This window comes from Oratosquilla oratoria, chromosome 12, assembly GCF_046742065.1.
Source record: "Oratosquilla oratoria isolate Oo_2021 chromosome 12, ASM4674206v1, whole genome shotgun sequence".
Classification (NCBI taxonomy): domain Eukaryota; kingdom Metazoa; phylum Arthropoda; class Malacostraca; order Stomatopoda; family Squillidae; genus Oratosquilla; species Oratosquilla oratoria.
In genome coordinates this window covers 55,038,638-55,062,203 of record NC_134788.1, presented here as the reverse complement: position 1 = coordinate 55,062,203, position 23,566 = coordinate 55,038,638, and the positions used below count along the sequence as shown (strand labels likewise).

General features: G+C 38.7%; 2 protein-coding genes across 3 annotated transcripts; both read left to right on the top strand.

Moving 5' to 3' along the window:
- The first annotated feature begins 4,649 nt into the window (after positions 1-4,649).
- On the top strand, positions 4,650-17,968 carry LOC143031802 (uncharacterized). Of its 2 annotated transcripts, none has more exons than XM_076196105.1 (2): positions 4,650-4,958; positions 16,110-17,968. In XM_076196105.1, the coding sequence occupies exon 2, from the start codon at positions 16,490-16,492 to the stop codon at positions 17,522-17,524; it is 1,035 nt and encodes a 344-aa protein (XP_076052220.1). In that variant the 5' UTR covers positions 4,650-4,958; positions 16,110-16,489; the 3' UTR covers positions 17,525-17,968. The 2 variants fall into 2 exon arrangements, with proteins under 2 accessions (XP_076052220.1, XP_076052221.1); XM_076196106.1 differs by lacking the exon at positions 4,650-4,958 and adding an exon at positions 5,768-6,420.
- LOC143031801 (uncharacterized) lies at positions 10,540-12,886 on the top strand. The gene is made up of 2 exons (XM_076196104.1): positions 10,540-11,044; positions 11,209-12,886. The coding sequence occupies exons 1-2, from the start codon at positions 10,705-10,707 to the stop codon at positions 12,552-12,554; spliced, it is 1,686 nt and encodes a 561-aa protein (XP_076052219.1). The 5' UTR covers positions 10,540-10,704; the 3' UTR covers positions 12,555-12,886.
- Positions 17,969-23,566: the final 5,598 nt, after the last annotated feature.

Here is a 23,566-nt window from a genome sequence, read left to right as displayed (position 1 = left end):
AAGAAAGAGAAAAATCAAGAAGGAGAAAGAATTAGTTAATTTTGAATTTTAGGTTAATCGTTTGTCTTCTTCGGGTTGTTTTTTCCACATGCGACGTGACGTTATCTTCGGGTTTTTGTTGTTTTTTCCACATGCGACGTGACGTCATGGGCAGCGATTGATAGATAATGATAAAATGACAAATCATAAAAATAATAAAACAAAATTAAATAACGAAGGAAAGAAAGACAGAATGAAAAGAAGGAGAAATAATTATTTTTGAATTTTAGGTTAATCGTTGGTCGTCCTCGGGTTTGTTGTCTTTTGCGCATGCGCCGTGACGTCATGGGCAGAGATTGGTATATAAAATAGATTAAAAAAAAAAAAAAAAAAGGAAATTAATTAACGAAGAAATAGATTGATAGATAAGAAAAACATAAAACATAAAGTTGAATAACTAAGAAAAGAGAGAAAGAAAAGGAGAAAGAGTTAATTTGAATTTTAGGACTCGTTGGTTGTCTTTGGGTTTGTTGTCTTTTGCGCATGCGTCGTGACGTCATGGACAGAGATTGGTAGATAAAAAATATATATATATACAAAAAAGATAAAAAGATAAAAAGATAAAAAAAAATAGATGAAGAAAAGAGAGAAAGCAAAGAAGGAGAAAGAATCAATTTTGAATTCTAGGTTAATCGTTGGTTGTCTTTGGGTTTGTTGTCTTTTGTGCATGCGTCGTGACATCATGGGCAGAGATTGGTAGATTAAAAAATTAAAAACGATAAAAAAGATAAAAAGATAAAAGAAATAGATAACGAAGAAAAGAGATAAAGACAGAAAGAAAAGAATAATTAATTTTGAATTCTAGGTTAATCATTTGTTGTCTTTTGCGCATGCGCAGTGACGTGAGATTCACTGATAAGATCCTTGAATGAACTTTGAACCCCTGGGCCATTAATTAAGCTGCACACTTGCCTACAAGCTGCATATGTGCGGCGGCTATAGAATACCCCTGGCTGAGCGAAACAATAGATAAGAATGACCTGGCGACTCTACTTAAGGACTTGGCATTGACAGCAAGTGAAGAAGATGACCTAGATAGTAATCCATCCGGGAAGAGGAAAGACCGGCAGCAAGAACGAAACAAGGATAGCTTCCAGCCGGTGAATTGAAGGGAGGAGAATACTGTTGAAAGTTATGGGTACATGAAAGCTTAGAAAAGCACTCAACTGTTTATTGTTCTTCAAAGGTACAATGTACATGACACAAATAAGCTTATGTTCTGAAAAAAAAATTTGTTAAGAACACTTTTGATAAATCCAGATTGATTGATAAAGATTTTACCATTATTTTGTGTAATTTTTGCACCTAGAAAGTAGTTCAATTCTCCTAAGTCCTTCATCAAGTAACGTTCACTCAGCGAATTCTTAATCTCAGCAATAATATCAAGGGATTTACAAGCTAGAATGCCATCATCAAGATATATGGCAATTATACACAAATCATTATAATACATGCGAGTGTAAACACATGAATTACTAGGACTTTGTTCAAAATCCAAGTCTTTAAGAAATTTGTCAAAATTTTTATTTAGGACCTTGTTTGAGGCCATAAATGTCCTTGTTTAGTTTGCATACTAACTCTTCTTTTCCAAACTCATGAAAAGATTCGGATTGAGTTAAGTAAATCTCTTCACGTAGTTCTCCATTGACATATAGGAGGGATACAAGGGAACCTACTAAACTGGATGGAGGACTTCCTGATTGGTAGAAAGATGAGAGTAGTGCTCAGAGAAAAATATTCAGGTTGGAAGGAGGTGATCAGTGGAGTTCTGCAAGGATCTGTATTGGACTCCGATAATGTTTGCTATTTATGTGAATGACATGGATGACGATAATGTGCAATGTTACATGAGGTTCTTTGCAGACGACGCTAGATTGTCAAGGAAAGCAAAAACCGAAAGGGATTGCGAATCACTACAGGAAAACCTGAATAAAATATGGAAATGGAGTCAGAAATGGGAAATGGACTTCAATATTAAGAAGTGTAGCATATTGGAGTTTGGAAAAAGTAAAAATAGAATATCAGGACAATATATAATTGGAACTGAGGAGGTAAAGAAAGTGAGATCTGAAAAAGATTTGGGAGTAATTATCTATAACGATTTGTCCTATGATAAACAAATAAACAAAATTGTCGGAGAATCCTGATCAATAAAAGTGGCTTTTACATACAGTATTTGGACGAAGAAATCATTAAAAAAAAAAGTATTAGTCACACAGATAAGGCCTAGACTAGAATATGCGGCGACATTGTGGTCACCCAGTACCAAAAAGAATATAAAGAAAATAGAAAGAATCCAGAGAGCAGCTACAAAAATGCCTCCTGCACTTTCAAACTTGTCATATGAGGAGAGATTGGCTAAACTAGATTTACCGACTCTGGGGCAAAGAAGAGAGAGAGAGGCGACCTACTGACCATCTATAGAATCATGAAGGGAACAGAAATACTTGATAGAGAAGACTTGTTATACTGGGACGAGAGAAACACAAGACGACATGGAAAGAAACTCAAAAAAACATAGTTATAGAAGAGATCTGAAGAAGAGCAGTTTTCCACATAGAGTGATAGACACTTGGAACAAATTGGACGAAAAAATAGTGTGTGCAAATATCATTCAAGAATTTAAGAGCAAACTAGACACTGCGAGATACAAAGGCGAGGCACCACGAGCGTAGCTCCCCTTCCCGTAAAATACAACTAGGTAAAACTAGGTAAATACACACACACACACATATATATATATATATATATATATATATGTGTGTGTGTGTGTGTGTGTGTGTGTGTGTGTTTACCTAGTATTTCACGGGAAGAGAGCTATGCTCGTAGTGACCCGCTTTTGTATCTTTCAGCACACAGTTTGTTCTTAAAGTCATGTATAGTTTTAGCACTCACTGTTTTCTCATTCAGTTTGTTCCAGATAACTATCACTTTGTGTGGAAAGCTGTTCTTTTTCAGATATCTTCTGTAACTGTCCTTTTTAAGTTTCTTCTCGTGTCCTCTTGTTTTTCTTCTGTCCCATTACGTCATCTCTATCAAGAATTTCCATCCCTTTCATAATTCTGTAGATGATTAGCAAATCACCCCTTTCTCTTCTTTGTTCCAGGGTTGGTAGATTTAGTTTATCCAATCTTTGTTCGTATGTCAAATTGGAGTGTTGGCGCCATCTTTGTATGTGTGTGTGTATATATATATATATATATATATACATACATACATACATATATATGTCAATCAATCAAATCAGCCATCCTGAGTTCACTGCTGAACAAAGGCCTTCATAGCATTCCATGATTCACACGACCGCGCCATCATCTGCCACGTCACTCCTGCAAATTTCTCGATCTCGTCTCTCCACCTTCTGTCTGGTCTCACTCTTCCACGCTTCTTATCTCGCGGCGTCCACTCAGTAACACACTTGCTCCATCGTTCATCAGTCATTCGCACTAACTTACCTGCCCAATTCCACTTCCTCTCTTTTACCGCCTCCACAATATCTTTCACTCTAGTCTGCTCTCTCACCCAACTCGCCTTTTTTCCATGTACTTTGCATTGGATGCAATATACGCAAGCGCTTTGCTTCGTTTAATTTCTCTTTGCCAGTGGCCACTCTTGCATATGTATATATGTAGCCAATATATGTACGTGTATTTACCTAGTTGTATCTTATGGGAAGAGATTTATGTTCGTAGTGACCCGTCTTTGTATCTTCTAGCATCAGTTTTGTTCTTAAATTCTTGTATAATTTTTGCATTCACTGTTTCCCCATTCAATCTATTCTAGATATCCACCACTCTGTGTGGGAAACTATTCTTTTTCAGATCTCTTCTATAACTATCCTTTTTAAGTTTCTTTTCATGTCCTCTTATTTCTCTTTCATCCCACTTTAGTAAATCATCTCTATCGAGGACTTCCATCCCTTTCATAATTCTGTAGATGGTCAGTAGATCTCCTCTTCCTCTTCTTTGTTCCAGGGTTGGTAGTTCGGGTTTGGACAATCATTGTTCGTAGGTCAGTTTGGAGAGTGTTGGTGCCATCTTTGTTGCTCCTTGATTTTTTTTTTTTTTTTTTTTTTTTTTTTTTTAGTACTTGGTGTCCATAGTATCGCAGCAAACTCCAATCTTGGTCTTATCAATGTAGATAACATTTTCTTTGCCATTTCTTCATCCAAGTAGCCAAAGACCACTTTCATTGATCTTAGTAAATTGACTATTTTGTTGATATGTTTGTTGCCATGTCATTCCTAGGTCCCTTTCCGAGTTGACTTTTCTTCCTTTGTACCAATTTTATATTGTCCCGATATTATATTTTTTACTTTTTCCAAATTCCATTATACTACATTTCTTGATGTTGAAGTTCACACTTTTGACTCCATTTCCAGAATTTATCCAGGTCTTTTGTAGTGATTTATAATCCTCCTCTGCACTTACTCTTTTTAGTGTGTGTATGTATGAATGCATGTGTTACGATAATAATACAGCACCTTCGTAACGATTGTTTGTGAATGTGTTTTGCATTTGCACACCTCTATATGTTACTATTTCTTGCCCTAACTGTCTATTAACAGGTTAGTTTTTGTTTCGTTTCCTTCTTTTAAACTCCGCCCGCTTCCCTCATCTTGTTTCCCTTAGTATACGAGTATATAGTTTTTCCTTTCTAACACCTGTTTTTGCTTAACCGATAAGAATTTTCCTGCCGTTAATGCATCATTGTCAGTATTTCTTTTGAGCTTTTATTTTATCCATTTATTCTGTAAGTCCCTAGCATTGTTTATTTACAAATGTCATCAAGGTCCGTCAAGCCTTAAGTTGCCCTTTTTCAGCTATTTGAAGAACTTATTTCCGTAGTTGTTGTGCATCGTACAGGCCAAACAAGTGCGCCTTCCTCTTGAATTTGTATCTGAAATCATATATATAGTGGTAAGGTGGCATAGTGCATGCGTAGTGTTTGCATTGGCACTTACTACACTTCATTTCCCGTTTCACGTTTGAGAGTAGATAAGTTTATCGGTAATATAGGATACACAGATATAAAAGTGTAGTGTATTAAATTGCGAGGATAGCACAATAAAGCATATGAAACTTATTAACATTGTGGTAGTGTATTTGGCATTCTGAGCAGGGTCAAATGTGGGTATTCATCAAGATGTTTGCCAGCCTGGCACCTGCAATTACCTATATCTTTGACTAGCTCTCATCATCCTGAGTATTTTGAACCCCAGCTATAAGTACTAAAAACTAATAGTAACGTCAGTAGCTATTAAAAATGAATTGAGGTAGATGTACATCTTTATATTTACCAAGGGGTTAGATTGTGTTAGGTCAGGTCAGGTCAGGTGTCACAGCTGCAATTCTTACAGATATCATTGACAAACTCTTATAATTCTAAGTATTTTAAGCCCCATATAGTACTGTAAATTAATATCAATGTCATTAGCAGTTTAAAAAATATTTTGAGACTGGCAAGCATCTGTATAATTATCAACGTGTATATCCTGTTTGCATACATTGTTCTTACATTCTTATTGGGGGATAGTAGTCAATCATGCCTTTCTCAGTATGAAAATCAAGAATCTATGAAGTTCACTCTGAATTCAATGTGCACTGATTATGATACTGTTGTGAGTAAAATCTTGATATTCACTCCACGAGTCCATGTTACATTAATTATTACAAGTCATTGCATTATAGTATGAGCAGTTATACCTTCCTTTACATAATCTTACATAGATACTGGCTACAGATCATATGACCTATATGTCCAGATCACTTCCAGCTTGGGTGGGTAGGTCAGGCCTCTGATATATGTCCTCTTGTGTCCTCCCTCCCTCAGTTGACCTTGAATGCTATTAAAAGACTGTCCTCAAAATTAAGTTTATTCTCCTGATTTGCTCACAATTGATCAAGTCTCCTTTTGAATTGTATTACTCTAGAAGCCTAATTTAATGAGTCGCTATTTAGTAGGGCCAGATTTAATGGAAATTTAAAGTAACTAAGGGAATATCCTAGAAAGCTCAAATTAGTGAATATAATTGCATTAAACCAAGCATATTCCATTATTTGCAGTAGTCCTCCCCCACTAATAGAAGGTTTCAAAATCTAAGATTACAATAGGAGAAAATTTGCAATATATAGAGAATGCCCACACATAATAGTTCATAGGGTTGCAATCAGGAGAGTTAGAGCCAGATGTTAGGACTGGTGAAGTCGTAGATGTTCTTAGACAGCTAATTAATTCTGGGTTTTCCCAGAGGTGTGAGGTGACATGGAGTTGAGTCCTGCTGCCTGCCACACAGATGGTCTTCTTTCCTGCAGACACCCTCCCTCTCCACCCAGTGCTTGCTTGACAACAGTGGACAGTAACTCAATATAACCACCTGAAGTGAGTCTGGGTCCTTCTTCAAAGATGTGGGGTGGCATGACGTGGCCTTCACTGGAAACACACCCAAAGACCATCACAGTTTAAGGGAACTTGGTCTTCATGAAGAGTGGGACTTCATGCAGACTGCAGGCTAGCCACTTGTTGTTCTGCACATAGTGTAACTGGTCCTGGCAGAAGCTCCTCTTGTCTGAGAAGAACCAGAGCATCCCTGTCTTGACTGAGTTTTTGACCTTGTTGAGGAGTTTCTTGGCTTTCATAACTTGCTTCTCTTGGGCCTTGTCAGTGAGTAGTTTGCCCTTGTGCCTCTTGTATGAGGAGTAGCAAAGATCCTTGTTCAGTGCTCTCTTTGTATTTGTCACTATGATGCCCATCTCTCATGCCAAAGTCTGCATTTCCTTGCCTGGATCTTACTACACCTTTTCTTGCAGCTTCTTGGCGAATTTCGTTGTGTGGACAGAGTCAGAATGCAAGCTATGATCCTTCCTGCTAGCCGATGCTTCCACATCTCTGTCATAATTCTCCAGCTCACATCTCACAGCTTTCACAGTATTCAAGAAGCACAGAGCTGCAGCTAAGATTTCCGAATTTTTTAATCCAGCGTGAATCATGATGATGCCTATATGTATTTATATATATAAATATATATATATATATATATATATATATATAATATATAGGTATATATATATATATATATATATATATATATATGTATATATATATATATATATATATATATATATATATGTATATATAATATACATATATACATATTCATATATATATATATATATATATATATATATATAATATATATATATAATATATATATACATATATATATATATATATATATATATATATATATATATATATATATATATATATATATATATATATATATATATATATATATATAATCCCACCTCTGATCCTGCTTCAAGTGCAGTGTCATTAGCAAACAACAGTTGGCTTATCTCCCATTTTTCTCCCTTTCCTTTAACCATCGCCAATCCCATGCCCATTACCCTAGCATTTACCTCTCTTGCCTCCCCATCCATGTATAAATTGAACAACCATGACAACATGACACATCTCTGGTGAAGTCCCACCTTTACCTCAAACCACTCTCTCTCTCCAGATCTAATTCTAACACAGGCTCTACTACTTTTGTAAAAATTCTTGACTGCTCTTAACAGCTTTCCTCCTACCCATATATCTGCAATACCTCCAACAATGCCTTCCTGTCTACCCAGGTCATAAGCCTTTTCCAAATCCATAAAGGTCCAAAAAACATCTTTACCTTTTGCTAAAGCTTTCTCCCATATGTACTTTACCAAAAAAATGTGATCCACAAAACCTCAACCTTTCCTAAACCCACACTGTTCCTCACCAATTACTCCCTCATTTCCTCTCCAAATCCTCTCAATCAAAACCCTCCCATAAGCCATCCCAGCTACACTTAAATGATGTGACTTGCAGTGGCGGATCCATGAACAAAATTGAGGAGGAAGTGGGCTAACTTGAATTTTGTAAATGTAGATAACACTGAGGGGAGGGGGGTAACCTGAATTTTGTAAATATAGAAATATACTCTGGAGCACGAATATGATGATTTTGAATATAAATTGAAGTACAGTAGAAGCCAGATTTAATGAACTAATTCAGCCAAGGTCCAGTCCGCTAAATTGAATTTTCCATTAAATTGAGCGAGTGAGCGTTGGTGTAACAGTGTTGCCAGAGCGGATTATAAAAATGATACATACCTAAAAATTCCCTAGTGTACACACACACACATACAGTACATATATTATTGTAAATGAATTATAGGCAGCACAATTGTGAATTGCAAACGAACAGCAACGTGCAGTAATTTGTTGCAACATGTGTGTGTATTTACCTTACCTAGTTGTATTTTACGGGAAGGGGAGCTATGCTCGTGGTGTCCCGTCTTCATATCTCATTTTATCTAAACTATTTTTGAATTGATGTATTGTTTTTGCACACACCACTTTCTCATCTAACTTGTTCCAACTGTCTATTACTCTGTGAGGAAAGCTGTTCTTTTTGAGATCTCTTCTATAGCTGTCTTTCTTGATTTTCTTTCCGTGTCCTCTTGTATTTCTATCATCCCATTTCATCAGATTCTCTCTATCAATAATTTCTATGCCTTTCATGATTCTGTAAATAGCTATCAAATCTCCTCTCTCTCTTCTTTGCTCTAGTATCTGTAGTTCAAGTTTTTCTAGTCTCTCTTCATATGATAGTTTTGAGAGTGTTGGTGCCAATTTTGTAATTGCTCTTTGTATTCTTTCAAGTTTTTTTATACATTTTTTTTGTACTTGGTGACCATATCGTTGCTGCATATTCCAATCTTGGTCTTATCAGAGTGATTAGAATTTTCTTCACCATTTCTTCATCCAGGTATGTAAATGCCACTTTGATTGTTCTTATTAAGTTATAAGTTTCTCCAAAAATCTTATTTATATGTTCCTCAGGTGACATATTGTTCATAACAATGACTCCCAGGTCCCTCTCATTTGTGTGTGTGTGTGTGTGTGCGCAGATGAATCAATAAACTGGCACATAAGTCAATAATATGCTGGTTACCAGTAACGGAAAGGAAACACAGAGTACCCAAATATGTTTGTGTAATTCAGATCTTCAGGGGAGGTACAGAAATGGCTCAAAGTCACTTGTACTACTTCTGTATCTCTCCTGAAGCTGTGAATTACACAAAAAGGCTTTAGACTTTCATATATCTTTGTCCTTAGTGGTAACCAGCATATGCTTGTATATATAGATAGAACTGAGGCCTGTTACTAGCAATTCACTTCATATATAAATATATATATACTGTATATATACATATATATATATATATGTATATATATATATATATATATGTATGTATGTAACACTGGAAGGGGGAGTGCAAGCTCCAGGCTGCACATAAGTAGCATCATCATGATAACCAGAGAGTGACATCCATCTTGTGGGCCTGGTTGACCACTCCCTCCTTCAGGACCTGAGGATTTTTGTAAGTGTATCCATAGAGATGTTTTGTGATTTGATTGTCTCCACGGGCCAAGGGCGACTGCCTATTGGTACCATGAGTGGAACAAGCATTGGCTATTGCAAACGGGGTTCCTCATCCCCATAGGAACCACTTGTTTTACCAAGTTCCACACGATTCAAAAGTTTGCTCACAATGGAGCTAGGACTTTCCTTCACAACTGCCCCCAGCCCAGACACCCAACCATCCTGTACAGGATGACCTCACAGGGTGTTCCTTCTGGTGGATGGCACTATTGGTGCGTATGGCAGCCTTTCTCCAGGAAGCATATGTTTGGTCCCTCACTAGTAACCTTGCTTGCATGGGTGGGCCTCTCCTCTTATGTAAGGAAGAGCTGGGGCTGAAACCCCCTCTAGCCTCACTTACCAGGTCATAGGAACACACAAGCTCCCCTTCACCCCCACCTTGACAAGGTGGTTCCTATTAACCACTTTGGTATGATGATGCCGCCTACGTAGGCATCATGAGACACAAGTGGGTACAAAAGGATGTGGGTATCAGCATCTTGATTATATTCTTTTGTAGCTGTACATGAGTTACCCCCAGATTCTGTGAATGGGTTTGATCACATTTTCTGTGTTTATTACTCAGAGTAAAAGAGAATGAGTAATACAGCAGTGACTTTATATTCCATAATGTGAGTACAGTCGTGTTATGAATCATATGTATGACAGCTGATGCGGTGCACGAGAATTTGACTTTCACTGAAATGGTTAAGGGAGCACAAGTAGGTGGCGAACGCAAGAGGAATGGAAGGGTGTGGGATAAGTGAAATGCAAGTGAGTGCATGCATGCCTTGACTCTGGAATGTACTGTTGCCAGTACCTATAATTGGTACACTGGTTGGAAAGTGACTCCTTTTGGAGTTAACCTAGCAAGTGTGTGTTTACAATGTAGTGAAATAGTATAAATGGGTCAGAGCAAAGACTGTTATAATAACCAGTTTACCATTTTTGGAATTTCTGCGATATCTATGGGGTTGATATGATGTGTATAAATATTACCAAGTAAATAACACTGTATAACAATGAGAAAAAAAAACGGAAATGAGACTAGCCTTTTCTAGAGTTATTTTTTGCGTAGATCACGAATATAACATCCGTTTCTTTCTGTGACCCTCCAGTTCTTCGTAAATAGCAGTGCCCGCAATGTCTATCTGAACGGTATTTTTTGTTGTTTTTACCATTTATATAATTTTTCACATAGCTATGTGTTTTTTTTTCTTAACAGGATACAGAGTTAAGATGCCTAGAGAATGCAAGAATTCACCAGACAAGTTTCGTTATATATGTGGATCAGTTACATTAAGGCAAAACAAGAGACAGTTGACTCAACGTGTAAAGAAACTTTATGAGCTGTACTTTGGATGTAAAGTGGGTGACCAGGACAAAAGCTGGGCACCTCACATATTTTGTGTCAGGTGTACAAGTTCCCTTTCTGCCTGGGTGAAAGGCAAAGGGACTGGCCTCATGTTTGGCGTACCAATGGTCTGGAGGGAGCCAAAGGACCACTCAACAGATTGCTACTTCTGCTTAACGGATATTAAAGGTGGGTGTTCAGTGTTTATTTTCTACTGTTTTTATATATATTTTCAAGAGATGTATCAATAAAAAAGATCGAAATACATAATAAGTTGCACTTCCACTATTTTTGCACGTGATCACAACCAATAGTATCCATTTTTAGTCTGATTTTATTTTATTTTCCTGCAGGTCGCAACAGAAAAGGCAAGAAATCTATCGTGTATCCAGATCTTCAGTCTGCTATTCGCCCAGTTCTACATTCAAGTGATATTCCTGTACCACAGCCGCCCTCTGAACTACCAAGTGATGACACGAGCAACTCAGACGATTCAGAATCTCAAGATGCAACGTATACGACACAACTTGAATCTGATAAGAAACCACACCTCATCACCCAACCAGAACTCAATGATCTAGTTCGTGATCTAACACTTACTAAGCAACAGAGTGAACTCCTGGCCTCACGTTTGCAACAATGGCACCTGTTGGATGAAGAAGCTCGAATTACAGTATTTAGGAAGCGTTCTGCAAATCTACAGGATTTCTTCACTTTGGAAAACAACTTGACTTATTGTAATGATATCAGAGGCCTATTCAGTGCCCTTGAGCTGTCCTATGAACCCAATGAGTGGAGGCTATTCATAGATGGATCCCTTTACAGCATAAAAGCAGTTCTGTTGCACATTGGGAACACCATGCCTTCAGTTCCAGTTGCTTACTCAGTCATTTTAAGAGAGACATATGAGAACCTTGCTTTTATTCTAGACCGCATAAGTTACAAAGAGCATGAGTGGTTAATTTGTGCAGACTTGAAAGTAGTAGCCATACTTAATGGGCTACAAACTGGATACACAAAATTTATGTGCTTTCTTTGCAAGTGGGACAGTAGGGCCAGATCAGAACATTATATACGCTCAGAATGGCCATCTCGGGAATCTATGACGCTTGGATGCCATAATGTAATTCATGAGCCACTAGTTAAGAAGGAGAAAATCATTTTGCCACCACTGCATATAAAACTAGGCCTAATGAAGCAATTTACCAAAGCACTGCAACACAACAAGCCATGTTTCCAGTATCTCAAAGGGATCTTCCCTAAAATTAGTGATGCCAAGATTAAAGAGGGTATATTTGTAGGCCCTCAGATTCGCAAGCTTATAAATGATGAGGACTTTGAGGCGACAATGGATGAACCTGAGCTAGCGGCCTGGCATGCATTCAAAGATGTATGCAAAGGGCTTCTGGGAAAGCACCAAGAGTCCCAGCGAGAGCGTAAAGTGGAGAGGCTAATCAAATGCTACCAAGATCTCGGATGCAATATGTCACTGAAGATACACTTTCTTCATTCTCATCTGTCCTTCTTCCCAGAGAATGCAGCAGATGTGAGTGATGAACATGGAGAGAGGTTCCATCAAGATATAGCGTCAATGGAAAACAGGTACAAGGGAAAATGGAGCCCTGCTATGCTGGCTGACTTCTGTTGGAACCTGAAGCGTGACACGCCTGAGACGTCTTATAAAAGAAGAAGTAAATAATAGATTGTAGGTTAATACATCATATAAAGCTAACAAACATGCTGATTCATTATATATTAATTAAATAAATACAATGAAGACATTTAATCTGACTTTGGGAGCAAAATACATTTATGGAACCTTGGAAATCTCTATTAATTGCATAATTATTAAAACAGCGATTTACAAAAAATTGTGACGTGGCATGAAATTTTTGTTATCAAATTTGAATTCAGCACACTGAACTTCATAATAAAACGCACATGAGAACTATGTTTTTTTCTTAATCCTGAAATTTGTTGTACAGTGTAATCAGTGACCAATACTGATAGCAGTTGAGTGGTGGATGGTGGTGAGTAGTGTAGCCATATCAATATCTATACACACACATCAAATCAACTTCATAAATATTGTGGAAATTCTGAAAATGGTAAGCTGGTCATTATGATGGTGGGTGCTCCGACCCATTCGTATTGTTTCACAATAATGTAAACAAACACACAGTTGCCAGATCAACACTCTAATAACACAAGCCACTGTCCAACCAATGTACCAGATATGAGTAGTGATGACAGGACACCTTTCTGTACAATTTTTATGTTCTTGTATATAGTGTTCATACAGGAAGCATCCATTTGAGAAGCAGTGATGTGAGAAATGGTCAAATGAGATCAAAGCTTGCAAAACATCCAACTTTCCATTGATCAATGTTAATAGGCAGGGACACCTAAGGAATATACATATATATTTTTTGGCCAGTATTATTACACAAGTGTCACAACTGGTAAGGTAGATGTCACATTCCCCACCCACTCCCATGCATCATAGCATCATCCATACACAACCATTCTCCATTCACCCCTATCTTCTGTCCTCCCCCTTCCCTCCTCAAAAGACATCCCCTATTTCCCAATGCCTACCCCATCCATTCATTGTACCCTTGGTCACCCCTTCATGTCCACTCCCTCCACCTCCTCCTTCTACACCTTCCCCACTAATCTTTCTTTACTCATTCCTTCCACACATCCAAACTATCTTAACACTCCTTCATCAACCCCATCTCCCATCCCCCCTCCATCCCGCTCTCTTCCTCACCTCATCATTTCTCACTCTATCCAGCTCACCAACCCCCACCATACTTCTCAGGCCTTTCATCTCAAACACATTTAAACTCTTCCTCACTATTCCATGTTTCTTCCCCACAGAGTGCTGTTGGCACAACCACCCCATCATACAATCTCCTTCCTGCATCCACTTCCAAAAGTTCACCTCCCATTATATTCCCCAATCCCCATCCCCAAGGCATTTATACTCGCTTCTCTCAATCTACATTCTATCTCCACTTGCACTCATCACTTTCCCACCACTTTTGCAAACACCCAAGTATCTAAAACTATCCACTTCCTCCAGTCTCTCCCCCTTAATACTCATTTCCAGTCTGCTGCCATCCTCTCGCCTTGTACATCTCATCATCTTACTTTTACCCACATTTATCTTCAAATTTCTTCTTTCACACACCTTCCCAAACTCCGTCACTGACTTCCTCAATCCCTCCTCTGATCCTGCTACAAGTGCAGTGTCGTCGTCAGCAAACAATTGGCTAATTTTCCATTTTTCTCCATTTCCTTTAACTATCTCCAGTCCCAGGCCCATTACCCTAGCATTTACCTCCCTTGCCTCCCCATCCATGTATAAATTGGACAGCCATGGTGGCATGATACATCTCTGGCAAAGCCCCACCTTTAACTTAAACCACTCACTCTCTCCTTTTCTAATTCTAACACAGGCCCTACTAGTTTCATAAAAACTCTTGACTCCTCATAACAGTTTTCTTCCTATCCCATGTATCTACAATACCTCCCACAGTGCCTTCCTGTCTACCCTGTCATAAGTCTTTTCCAAATCCATAAAGGCCCCAAAATACCTTACCTTTTCCTAAAGCTTTCTTACATATCTGCCTTACCACAAAAATCTGATCCACACAACCCCTACCTTTCTTAAACCTACATACATTGTTCCTCACCAATTACCAGATTTGGCCTCTTTACCACCAGCTAGTGCATTTCTGTCAATACATATTATATACATATATGTATGTATATGTACAATGCATATATGTATATACATATATAGATTTTTTGATAAAATAACCTGTGCAGTGGTAATATGTCCAGCTCTGCCAATTACTCCTTCTGTTCCTCTCCTAATCCTCAAAACCAAAACCCTCCCATAAGCCATCCCAGCTACACTTGACAAACTGATCCTCCTGAAATGAATACACTCACACTTGTCCCCTTTTCCCTTGTAAAGTGAAACTAAACATGTGCTCCTCCAGACAAACATTAAACAACCTCACCAGCCAGTCCACCATCACTGTATCTCCCTTTTTAGCCACTTTACATGACACCCATCTAACCCAGGTGCCTTACCTGCTCTCATCATTTTAATAACTGGTTTCGCCACATCGTATTTCTCTTCCATTTTCCTCATTTGTCATTGTCATTTTCTTGGCATTTCCAACTGCAACTACCTTTCCCTTCCTATCCTCCTTCATATTTAGCAAGTCGTCTCCAAAATACTCTGCACATCTTCCTCTTATGTCTCTTCAATTATTATCTCTCCATCTGCACCTTTTACCTTTTCTTCTCTACTTGATCTTTGATCCTCATATGGAAAGTACATCAACAAAATCTGGGATCAAATTTATTGATTATGTTTTGCTAAAATGATAACACAGGTACACCACTTACCAGTGTATCTTAGATAATGTGACTTACAGTGAGGGATTGAAGATGAAAATTGGGGGAGGGGAGCTTGACTGAATTTTGTAAGTGTAGATGACACTTGGTGGTGGGGCTAACCTGAATTTTGTAAATATAGATGATGTTTATAAAGAAATGTACTCTGCAGCATGAATTCAATGATTTTGAATGTGAATTGAAGTATATCTTCTCTCATTTTTTTTAGAATATTGGGCAAAAGTAATACTTAATCTAACATTTTAAAGATTTAATCTCAATCATATGCTGAATATGGTATACTGCCACAATAATACTGCTTCATGCCATGTACCAGTGTACACATGGCAGGTATCTCAACCTTCACAATGAGGTACTGAAAGAACAAATGTTGTTTTGTATCACTTATTTGAGTCTTATGAGTGAGATGAACTGGATACAGTAGGTCATGTTTAGATTCAGATTTTGTGATCCCAAACATGGAATGTTATGGAGTTATATATTAAAATATGACTGCTTTGGCCAGTTGGACCCTTCCTTACTTCCAAATCTCATGATGTGAGGAAAATTTGGAGTAATTTTGGTTGTGGTGGGATTAATATGCATGTTGCTGTTGGATGGTTTTTAGTACATTAATGGTGAAAAAGTAGAAAAGCAACATATCTGTTTGTATTTCTACTTACTTTATGTTACATGATAGCATGCACAAAGGGTCTGTTTAGATACAAATGGACCTGAGTATGAAGTAATTTGTGTGCAAAATATCTACAATCCCATTACAATGTATTACACAATATTATATATATATATATATATATATTTTTATTTTTTTTTCCAGGATGAGGGTAACTATCAACAATCTTTGGAAGAGTTATCCATAGATTCCATATATGTCATATGATGAAAAAGACCCAGTGTGACATCTGCAGCATAGCTGTATCACAAGATATCTTAGATATTGTGTGATGACCCACACTGGAGACAAGCCTTTCCAGTGTGACCTGTGCAGTTGTGTTTTCTCTTGAAAGGGTTCTCTCACACAGCATGTGATGACCCACACAGGAGAGAAGCCTTTCTAATGATACCTGTGTAATGCAGCTTTCTCACAAAAGAATCACCTCAGATTTCATATGATGATCCACACTGGAGAGAATCCATTTTAGTGTAACCTGTGCAATAAAACTTTGACAAGAAAGTGTTTCCTCAAAGAACACATAAATGACCCACACAGGAAAAAAGCCTTTCCAGTGTGACCTGTGTCATTCTGCTTTCTTAATAAAGAGTTCTCTCAAACAGCATATGAGGACTCATACAGGAGAGAAGTCTTTCCAGTGTGACTTGTGTGATTCTGCTTTCTCACGAAAGTATCGTCTCACACAGCATATGAGGACCCATACAGGAGAAACGCCTTTCCAATGTGAAATGTGTGATTCTGCTTTCTCACAAAAGGATACTCTCACACTGCACATGAGGACCCACACAGGAGAGAAGCCTTTCCAATGTGACTTTTGTGATTCTGCTTTCTCACGAAAAGATTGTCTCACACAGCATATGAGAACCCATACAGGAGAGAGGCCTTTCCAATGTGGAATGTGTAATTCTGCTTTCTCACGAAAGGGTGTTCTCACACAGCATATGAGGACTCACACAGGAGAAAAGCCATTCCAGTGTGGCCTTTGTGATACTGCTTTTTCACAAAAGGGTGCTCTCACACAGCATATAAGGACCCACACAGGAGAGAAGCCTTTCCAGTGTGACCTGTGTGATTCTGCTTTCTTAATAAAGGGTGATCTCACACGGCATATGAGGACCCATACAGGAGAGAAGCCTTTCCAATGTGACCTGTGCGATTCTGCTTTTTCAAAAAAGCAACGTCTCATACAGCATATGAGGACCCACTCAGGAGAGAAGCCTTTCCAGTGTGCTCTGTGTGATTCTTCTTTCTCAATAAAGGGTGCTCTCACAATGCATATCAGGACCCACACAGGAGAGAAGCCTTTCCAGTGTGACCTGTGTGATTATGCCTCCTCACAAAAGTGTAATCTCACACAGCATATGAGGACCCATACAGGAGAGAAGCCTCACCAATGTGACCTGTGCGATTCTGCTTTCTCAGTAAAGAAAGGTCTCTCAAAACATATGAGGACCCACACAAGAGAGAAACCTTTCCTGTGTGACGTGTGCAATAGAGTTTTCTCACGAAAGAGTTCTCTAACAAGGCATATGGGGACCCACAATGGAAAGAAGTCATAGCTGTGTGATGCAGCTTTCTCACAAAAGAACTGCCTGAAATATCACTTGACCCAGACAGGAGAGTAGCCTTTCCCGTTTGACCTGTGCAATTCTGCTTTCTCACAAAAGGGTTCTCTCAATCAATCAATCATCACATGGTGACTCCTGCTGGACAGAAGTCTTTCTGATGCGACACACGAGATGATAAAATTTTCTCTCTAAGTTTTGTGCATGTGTGCACACATACATTTTACAATTAGCACAAAAGTAAAAAATGTGAGCACACAAGGATTTCAAGATGAAATTGAAATGTTTTAAATAAATCAATTGTATAATTTTATAGTGATGAATTAATAAAGAAGGATGTGATTTTGAGAATCAATGACCTTTGAAATGGAAATGTACAACTTCATAATTCTATATATAGTTTTGAGATGGTTTGTACTGTGTTTGGTAGCTGTTCATTAAAATAAAATAAATCAGCATGTTATCAATATCACCCCCCTCAAATCAAAGTCCTGATGGCCTGATAACTGAATTCTTGGAACTTAAAAAAAAAGTGTGTTTGCTACAGAGACTTACTCTTCAAGAGTAATGTAAGCAAAAAAGATATTGATGAAAAAAGGCTACTAAAAGAGCCTTGGAATATTAGAAATACTAAGATAAATGTGCACCACTGAAACAAAGTCAAAGCAAAGATCAGATGTTAAGATTTATGATAAAGGAAAAGGAAGCCACTGGAAAGGCCTATTTCTGTTGCAGCTCAAGTCATCCTGATGGGTTAATACAGGCTTTAATAAAGGTGTTGATGAACACAGCCTGCTGCTGGGTGATGTTTTTACTTTCCTCCAAATGACAGTGCCACACACAGCATTTTTGGGTATTAACAAAAAACTCAAGTCTATGATGCATACAGTTATACATTCAAAATGTACATAAAAATTTTCCTCATTATAATAACGCAAATTGTAAATTCTATAAACAAAATATGAATACACTTGTTTTATAACTGAACACGGATATATGTGATTAAAGTTTGTCATCCTAACAAGTAGAAGTGATGACCTGCATGCATTTTACACACTATGCCGTTTTGATGTGGATATTGATGGCACAGGAAAAAATTCAGTTGAATGGGACACTGTAGTTATATGTAACTCCATATTGTGTAGTAAAAGTTGACAAAGAAATACACAGTGACTCAATGATAAAAGGTGTAACATGTGAGAAAACTAAAACAGCATGAAAATATTATAATACTTCATTTTATACAAGCATATGTGGAGTACATCAAATAATGTGCTTTTCCCTTTTTAATAGCAACTGATGCTTGCAACAAAGTGATTCCCAACACTTCTGAGATATTTTGATTTTGAGAATGCAGTGCACCATGTGTTATGTGACTTTTACACCAATAACAATGAATCATCTAAGGGTACTATCTAAACTAGAGGCGTCAGATCTGGATCCGAATAAAGTGTCTTTATACACTGCTGGCAATGCAAATGTGTGGCTCAATAGAAGATTTTTGCTACAGACTGTCTGGCTCATATTTTGGACAATGCAACAAGATTCTCTACATCTAAATGGAAATTGATGCTGAGAATATGGACCTCAGTGTATGGCTATTTCAGCACCTCAGCTAAAAGAGCAGCACAGTTCAAGGAATTCTGTGAACCTTTGGAGGTTGATAGCTGCAGTCTGTTCTGTCATGTTGTGACTAGATGGCTCTTTTGCCAGCTATTGACTGAATACTTCAGGGGTGTGAAATCCTAAAAAGCTATTTCCAGAGCTGTATTCAGGCGTGATCCAAGGCATTATGTGTTATTGAAAGAATACTTAAGTGTTGGGAAGTCCTGAAAAGTTGTTTCCAGAGCTTATGTGAATAGAATTATCCCAAGGTGCTATGGAGATGAAGGAAATGCAAGAATCGTCAGAGATCTGTTTCCTATTCCTCAGTCACACTCTTGAAATATTCTGATAGTACTGAAGCACTAGAAGCCATGATATTCAGCATAACTTCAGTGTTCAAGTCCCATGATGTCCCACTTGCTGCTGTCTAGTTCTTCCATTACAATCTCCAGCCTGTGGTCTAATGAGAGGGTGCTTACCTTGTAAGTAGAGGTCTTCATTTTCTTCACGATATTTAATGTCCAATGTAAGAGGCTGGTAGATGAAGTTGTAGAAAAGTAGGTAGGTGGCGAGAAATTCATTTTACGAGTTAAAAGTTTTGAAGACAATTGCCGCGACGGAGTTGCGGGGTTGCATAATCTCGCTCACCGTCTAAGATTGTAAACATAGCTAGGGTATCGATATTGGCGCTTATGTAACGAAATGTAAACACTAATGCATTCCGCTTCGTGACCAAGATTGTCTGCGTAAGCAGTATTGCTTGAAACAGTGTAACAGTATGATTGGAGAAGGGTGGAGGAGAAAGAAAATATTGGTGCAATGGGTGAAAAGTCACGCCTTAAAGGGAGCCACTTATTTGTAACGGTCAAAATTATTGGATGAATTAAGTAGTGACGTCGGAGCAGAGTTGGCTTGATGAGTGGATTGGGGATCCCAGTGGGAGTCATCTAGTGTACCTAATACTAAAAAGTGTAGAAGTAGTGAAGAAAATCAAGAAAACGTTTCCAAATTTTTAAACAGCCTACGAGTAGCATATATTAAGTAGAACTTGACTAAGAAGGATGAACTTAGGCATGGGGCCTACAGATGAGTGACTAACATTAAGACAATGATGAAAAGAAATTGAAGGGATGAAAGAGTACAAAATAATTTAAAGGAACGGTTAACAGAATTAAACCAATAATTACGGAGAGAAGGGAACTGTAAGTGACGGGGTCGACATTCAAGATTTGGACAGTGTTTACTGACACTCGGTGGCACACTGCCCGTGAGAACGCAAAGCAATGCGGTTGGACCTTTACGAGACGAAGATCCAACAGGAACGCCCGGTTTTCCTTTGGTTGTGTAATTCATGGTTTCTACGAAGGGATTTTGGCAGTAATGTCACCCCCGCTGCCAACTGGTTTCTGGTGAGATATTTCTCTGGTGTCACCTTATTTATTACATTCGGTGGAGTCTTACATGTTGCCGTGGGTTGCTTGCTTGGTTTTGGCCTGAGTTAATATAAAGAGTGGAACTTAAGTCGAGTCTAGGAGTAAGTCGAGCTCCAGTTGGGAAGAAAGCCCACAACAATAAAGTGGAACGTATAGATAATTTAGGTAGATAAACGTACGTTCCGAGGAAAAGCAATATTTGAGACTGAATGTAAGTAAGGATAGAAGTCTGCACGAAACTTAAATAAACCATATTTACAAATAAAGAAAAATAAAGCTTTACTGTTTAACATTTACGATCATACACTCAAAGTACACAGGGACATTTAACATAAGTAAATACATATAAGAGAAATAACAAAGGGGCACAGCAATACTAGATATACAAAAGTAATGATATACAAGTCCAAGATTGATAGATACTACACTTGCGAACAGAACAGCAAAGCACCAATATACAGCGAGAAGCACGTGAGGCCTGGGGTTGTTTGAGTGGGAGTCCGTGTGCGGGGGCGGACAGCCGGTTTTACCTTATATACTCGAGGAAGGCGGGGCCAATAGTTTCATGGCAAGGTTCGAACTTGAACGTTGGGGATACGTATGATGGCTACGAGTCCTGTTCGAAGGCGTGAGTAGTAGGCGGCCGATTTGAAAGTGGTTTGATTCACGGTTGGCTATAACAATGTCTATAGAGTGCCCAGTTGTCCACGCCATCATTATGACTGTACCCCGACGTATATATGAGGAATTTCCCTGTCTGTCATCAGGGACTGTAGCAGTGTGTCGGTGAGGAAAGTTGAAAAACGGGGTTTCGCTTACGAAGTTTAATTGCAAGCGGATGTCACATATATAAGGAATCTACAGCACCAGTATACAATTCTTTAACACCATTTTCATGTATATAAAAATAATAATAAGACAATTAATCTCAATTTACCACAGGGACGTTCCAGTCAGGGACGTTAGCAGTTGGTCTTACGACCCATGAGTGTGTTACTCTTTGTCTGGTCTTTCTTATAAAACCTGTTCGATATGGGCGACTCTGCAGAGATTTCCTCTTTATCGACATAACTTTTGTAGTCATTAAGATTCTCAAGCCTATACACTACGTTAGATGGCAAGTAAAGGGGTAAAATACAAAAAATAGACTGTCATTATGTGTCCCGAAATCCCTGGACAGTGGAATGGGGACGGGATAGTTGAGGGGCATGAGAATTCTCATACACTGGGGAATTGGTGAAGGGTGGTAGCTGTAGATGGGAGCCAAATTCCAGGAAACTTGAGATCCCGGCCGGGACCACGCACGTTCACTTCAAGCCGAGCGTGCAATTTCAAAGGAGCAGAGAAATGTTTATCAAAGGGAGGGGAGCAAACTCGTGTAATTTACACTCCTAGGGCTAATTAAACACAACTTACTACACTGATTTTATTATGATTTAGGATGTATCCGCAGTTAGTAACATGCAATTGATATTCATCTTTAATAAATGTATCATGAAAATGATTTCACAGTGATTGACTTATCAACTAACTGGGCAAGATACAACATACGTATTTGGTTCGAGACATCCTACCTGGCTAGCCCTACGCGCTCTAAGACCTAGCTAAAACAACAAGATACCTCTAATTATTCCTTCGTTCTCTCCTGTAATAGTGCACTGACTGGTGATGTCTTCAAATGAGTGGATGCCCTCAGTTGAACAGGATGCTCTCGATATTCGTTGAGCCATGCGTCACATAGGGGCGGCGGGAACCAAGCCTGTCCTTAGTCGACAGCACCGAACGCGTGTGGGGGAGGGGAATCGAGCCCAACGATTTCATTTCCATGATTTCGTCAATCTTCCCTTGCTTCGTCATATTCTACAAGTCCATTTTCCTGAATGCGTAAGTTCAGCGCATTGAATCACTGGAATAGGGCTGGCAATGATCCCCGACTGAACTTGTAGATTCTGATTTCGAGGCATGTCACAAAGCACGCTTTCTTCTTTCTGTAAGTTCTGGGACACACAAAACACGAGTCACTGCAACACGATTGGCGATGACCAACGACGGGAATAAATGTTCATGTTCGTGGGTATTTGTTCACTGACGAGATTGTGAGGTCGTAAGAGGACGTCTACTATAGGAGTGCCGCGTGCCTACTGCCACGAACTGATACCAGCGGCACCAAGCATGAGGCTCAGTTCGCTGTTTTTCGGCGGGCTCTTTTCCAATCGTTAAAAATTGCCAAAGGAATGCGACGCAACGTCTGGGCAGAAGTTGAGGCAATTGTAATAGTCTTGTGAGGTAGGTACCAGTTACGAGAAAGGAACACATGGTCCTAACCAAGGTAAAACAAATACCATAAGGTGCGTTGAGCACCCCCCCCCCTCGGCCCACCTCCACCGTGACGTCATAGGAAATTCAGAGGGGGAGAGAGTGAGAGGTAGAAGAAAATGTAAACTTTAAAGAAAACCATCTGCATGTATGGTAAACTTTAAAATTACACTATGATGTTCACATAATACTGAAATTACTCAGTATCACTTTCTTATCCTCAAATTATCAGTATCTGAGATATGACCGCCAGTAAAATCATAAAAAAAATTCCATGCTTTTTTATATTTTATTTGTCTGCCTTAGCTACCCCTTTAATCAGAAGATGGAGCTTCGCTCCACACACTGGGGTGTGAGTGACTGACAGCTCTCGACCCGCGGAACCCTGGTCTCGATATTTACGTTGACGTCATCATCTACCTGCGCAGTGGAGAGGTTTTCTGGCTCTCCTCCACCCCACCCCCCCGCTAACGTACCTTATAGTATTCGTTTTACCTTGGTCCAACCTAGACTAGACGAGAAATGGCAAGTGCTCAAGTGGGGGTTGGTATGTAACGCAGCGGACCCTCCAACCAAAACAATGAGAAGTACGATCAAATGGTAATACATAAGTAAAATGTATCAATCATAATCACAAAGTATAAGGATACAAAATGTAATGTGGTGAATTAGTTAAATTAAG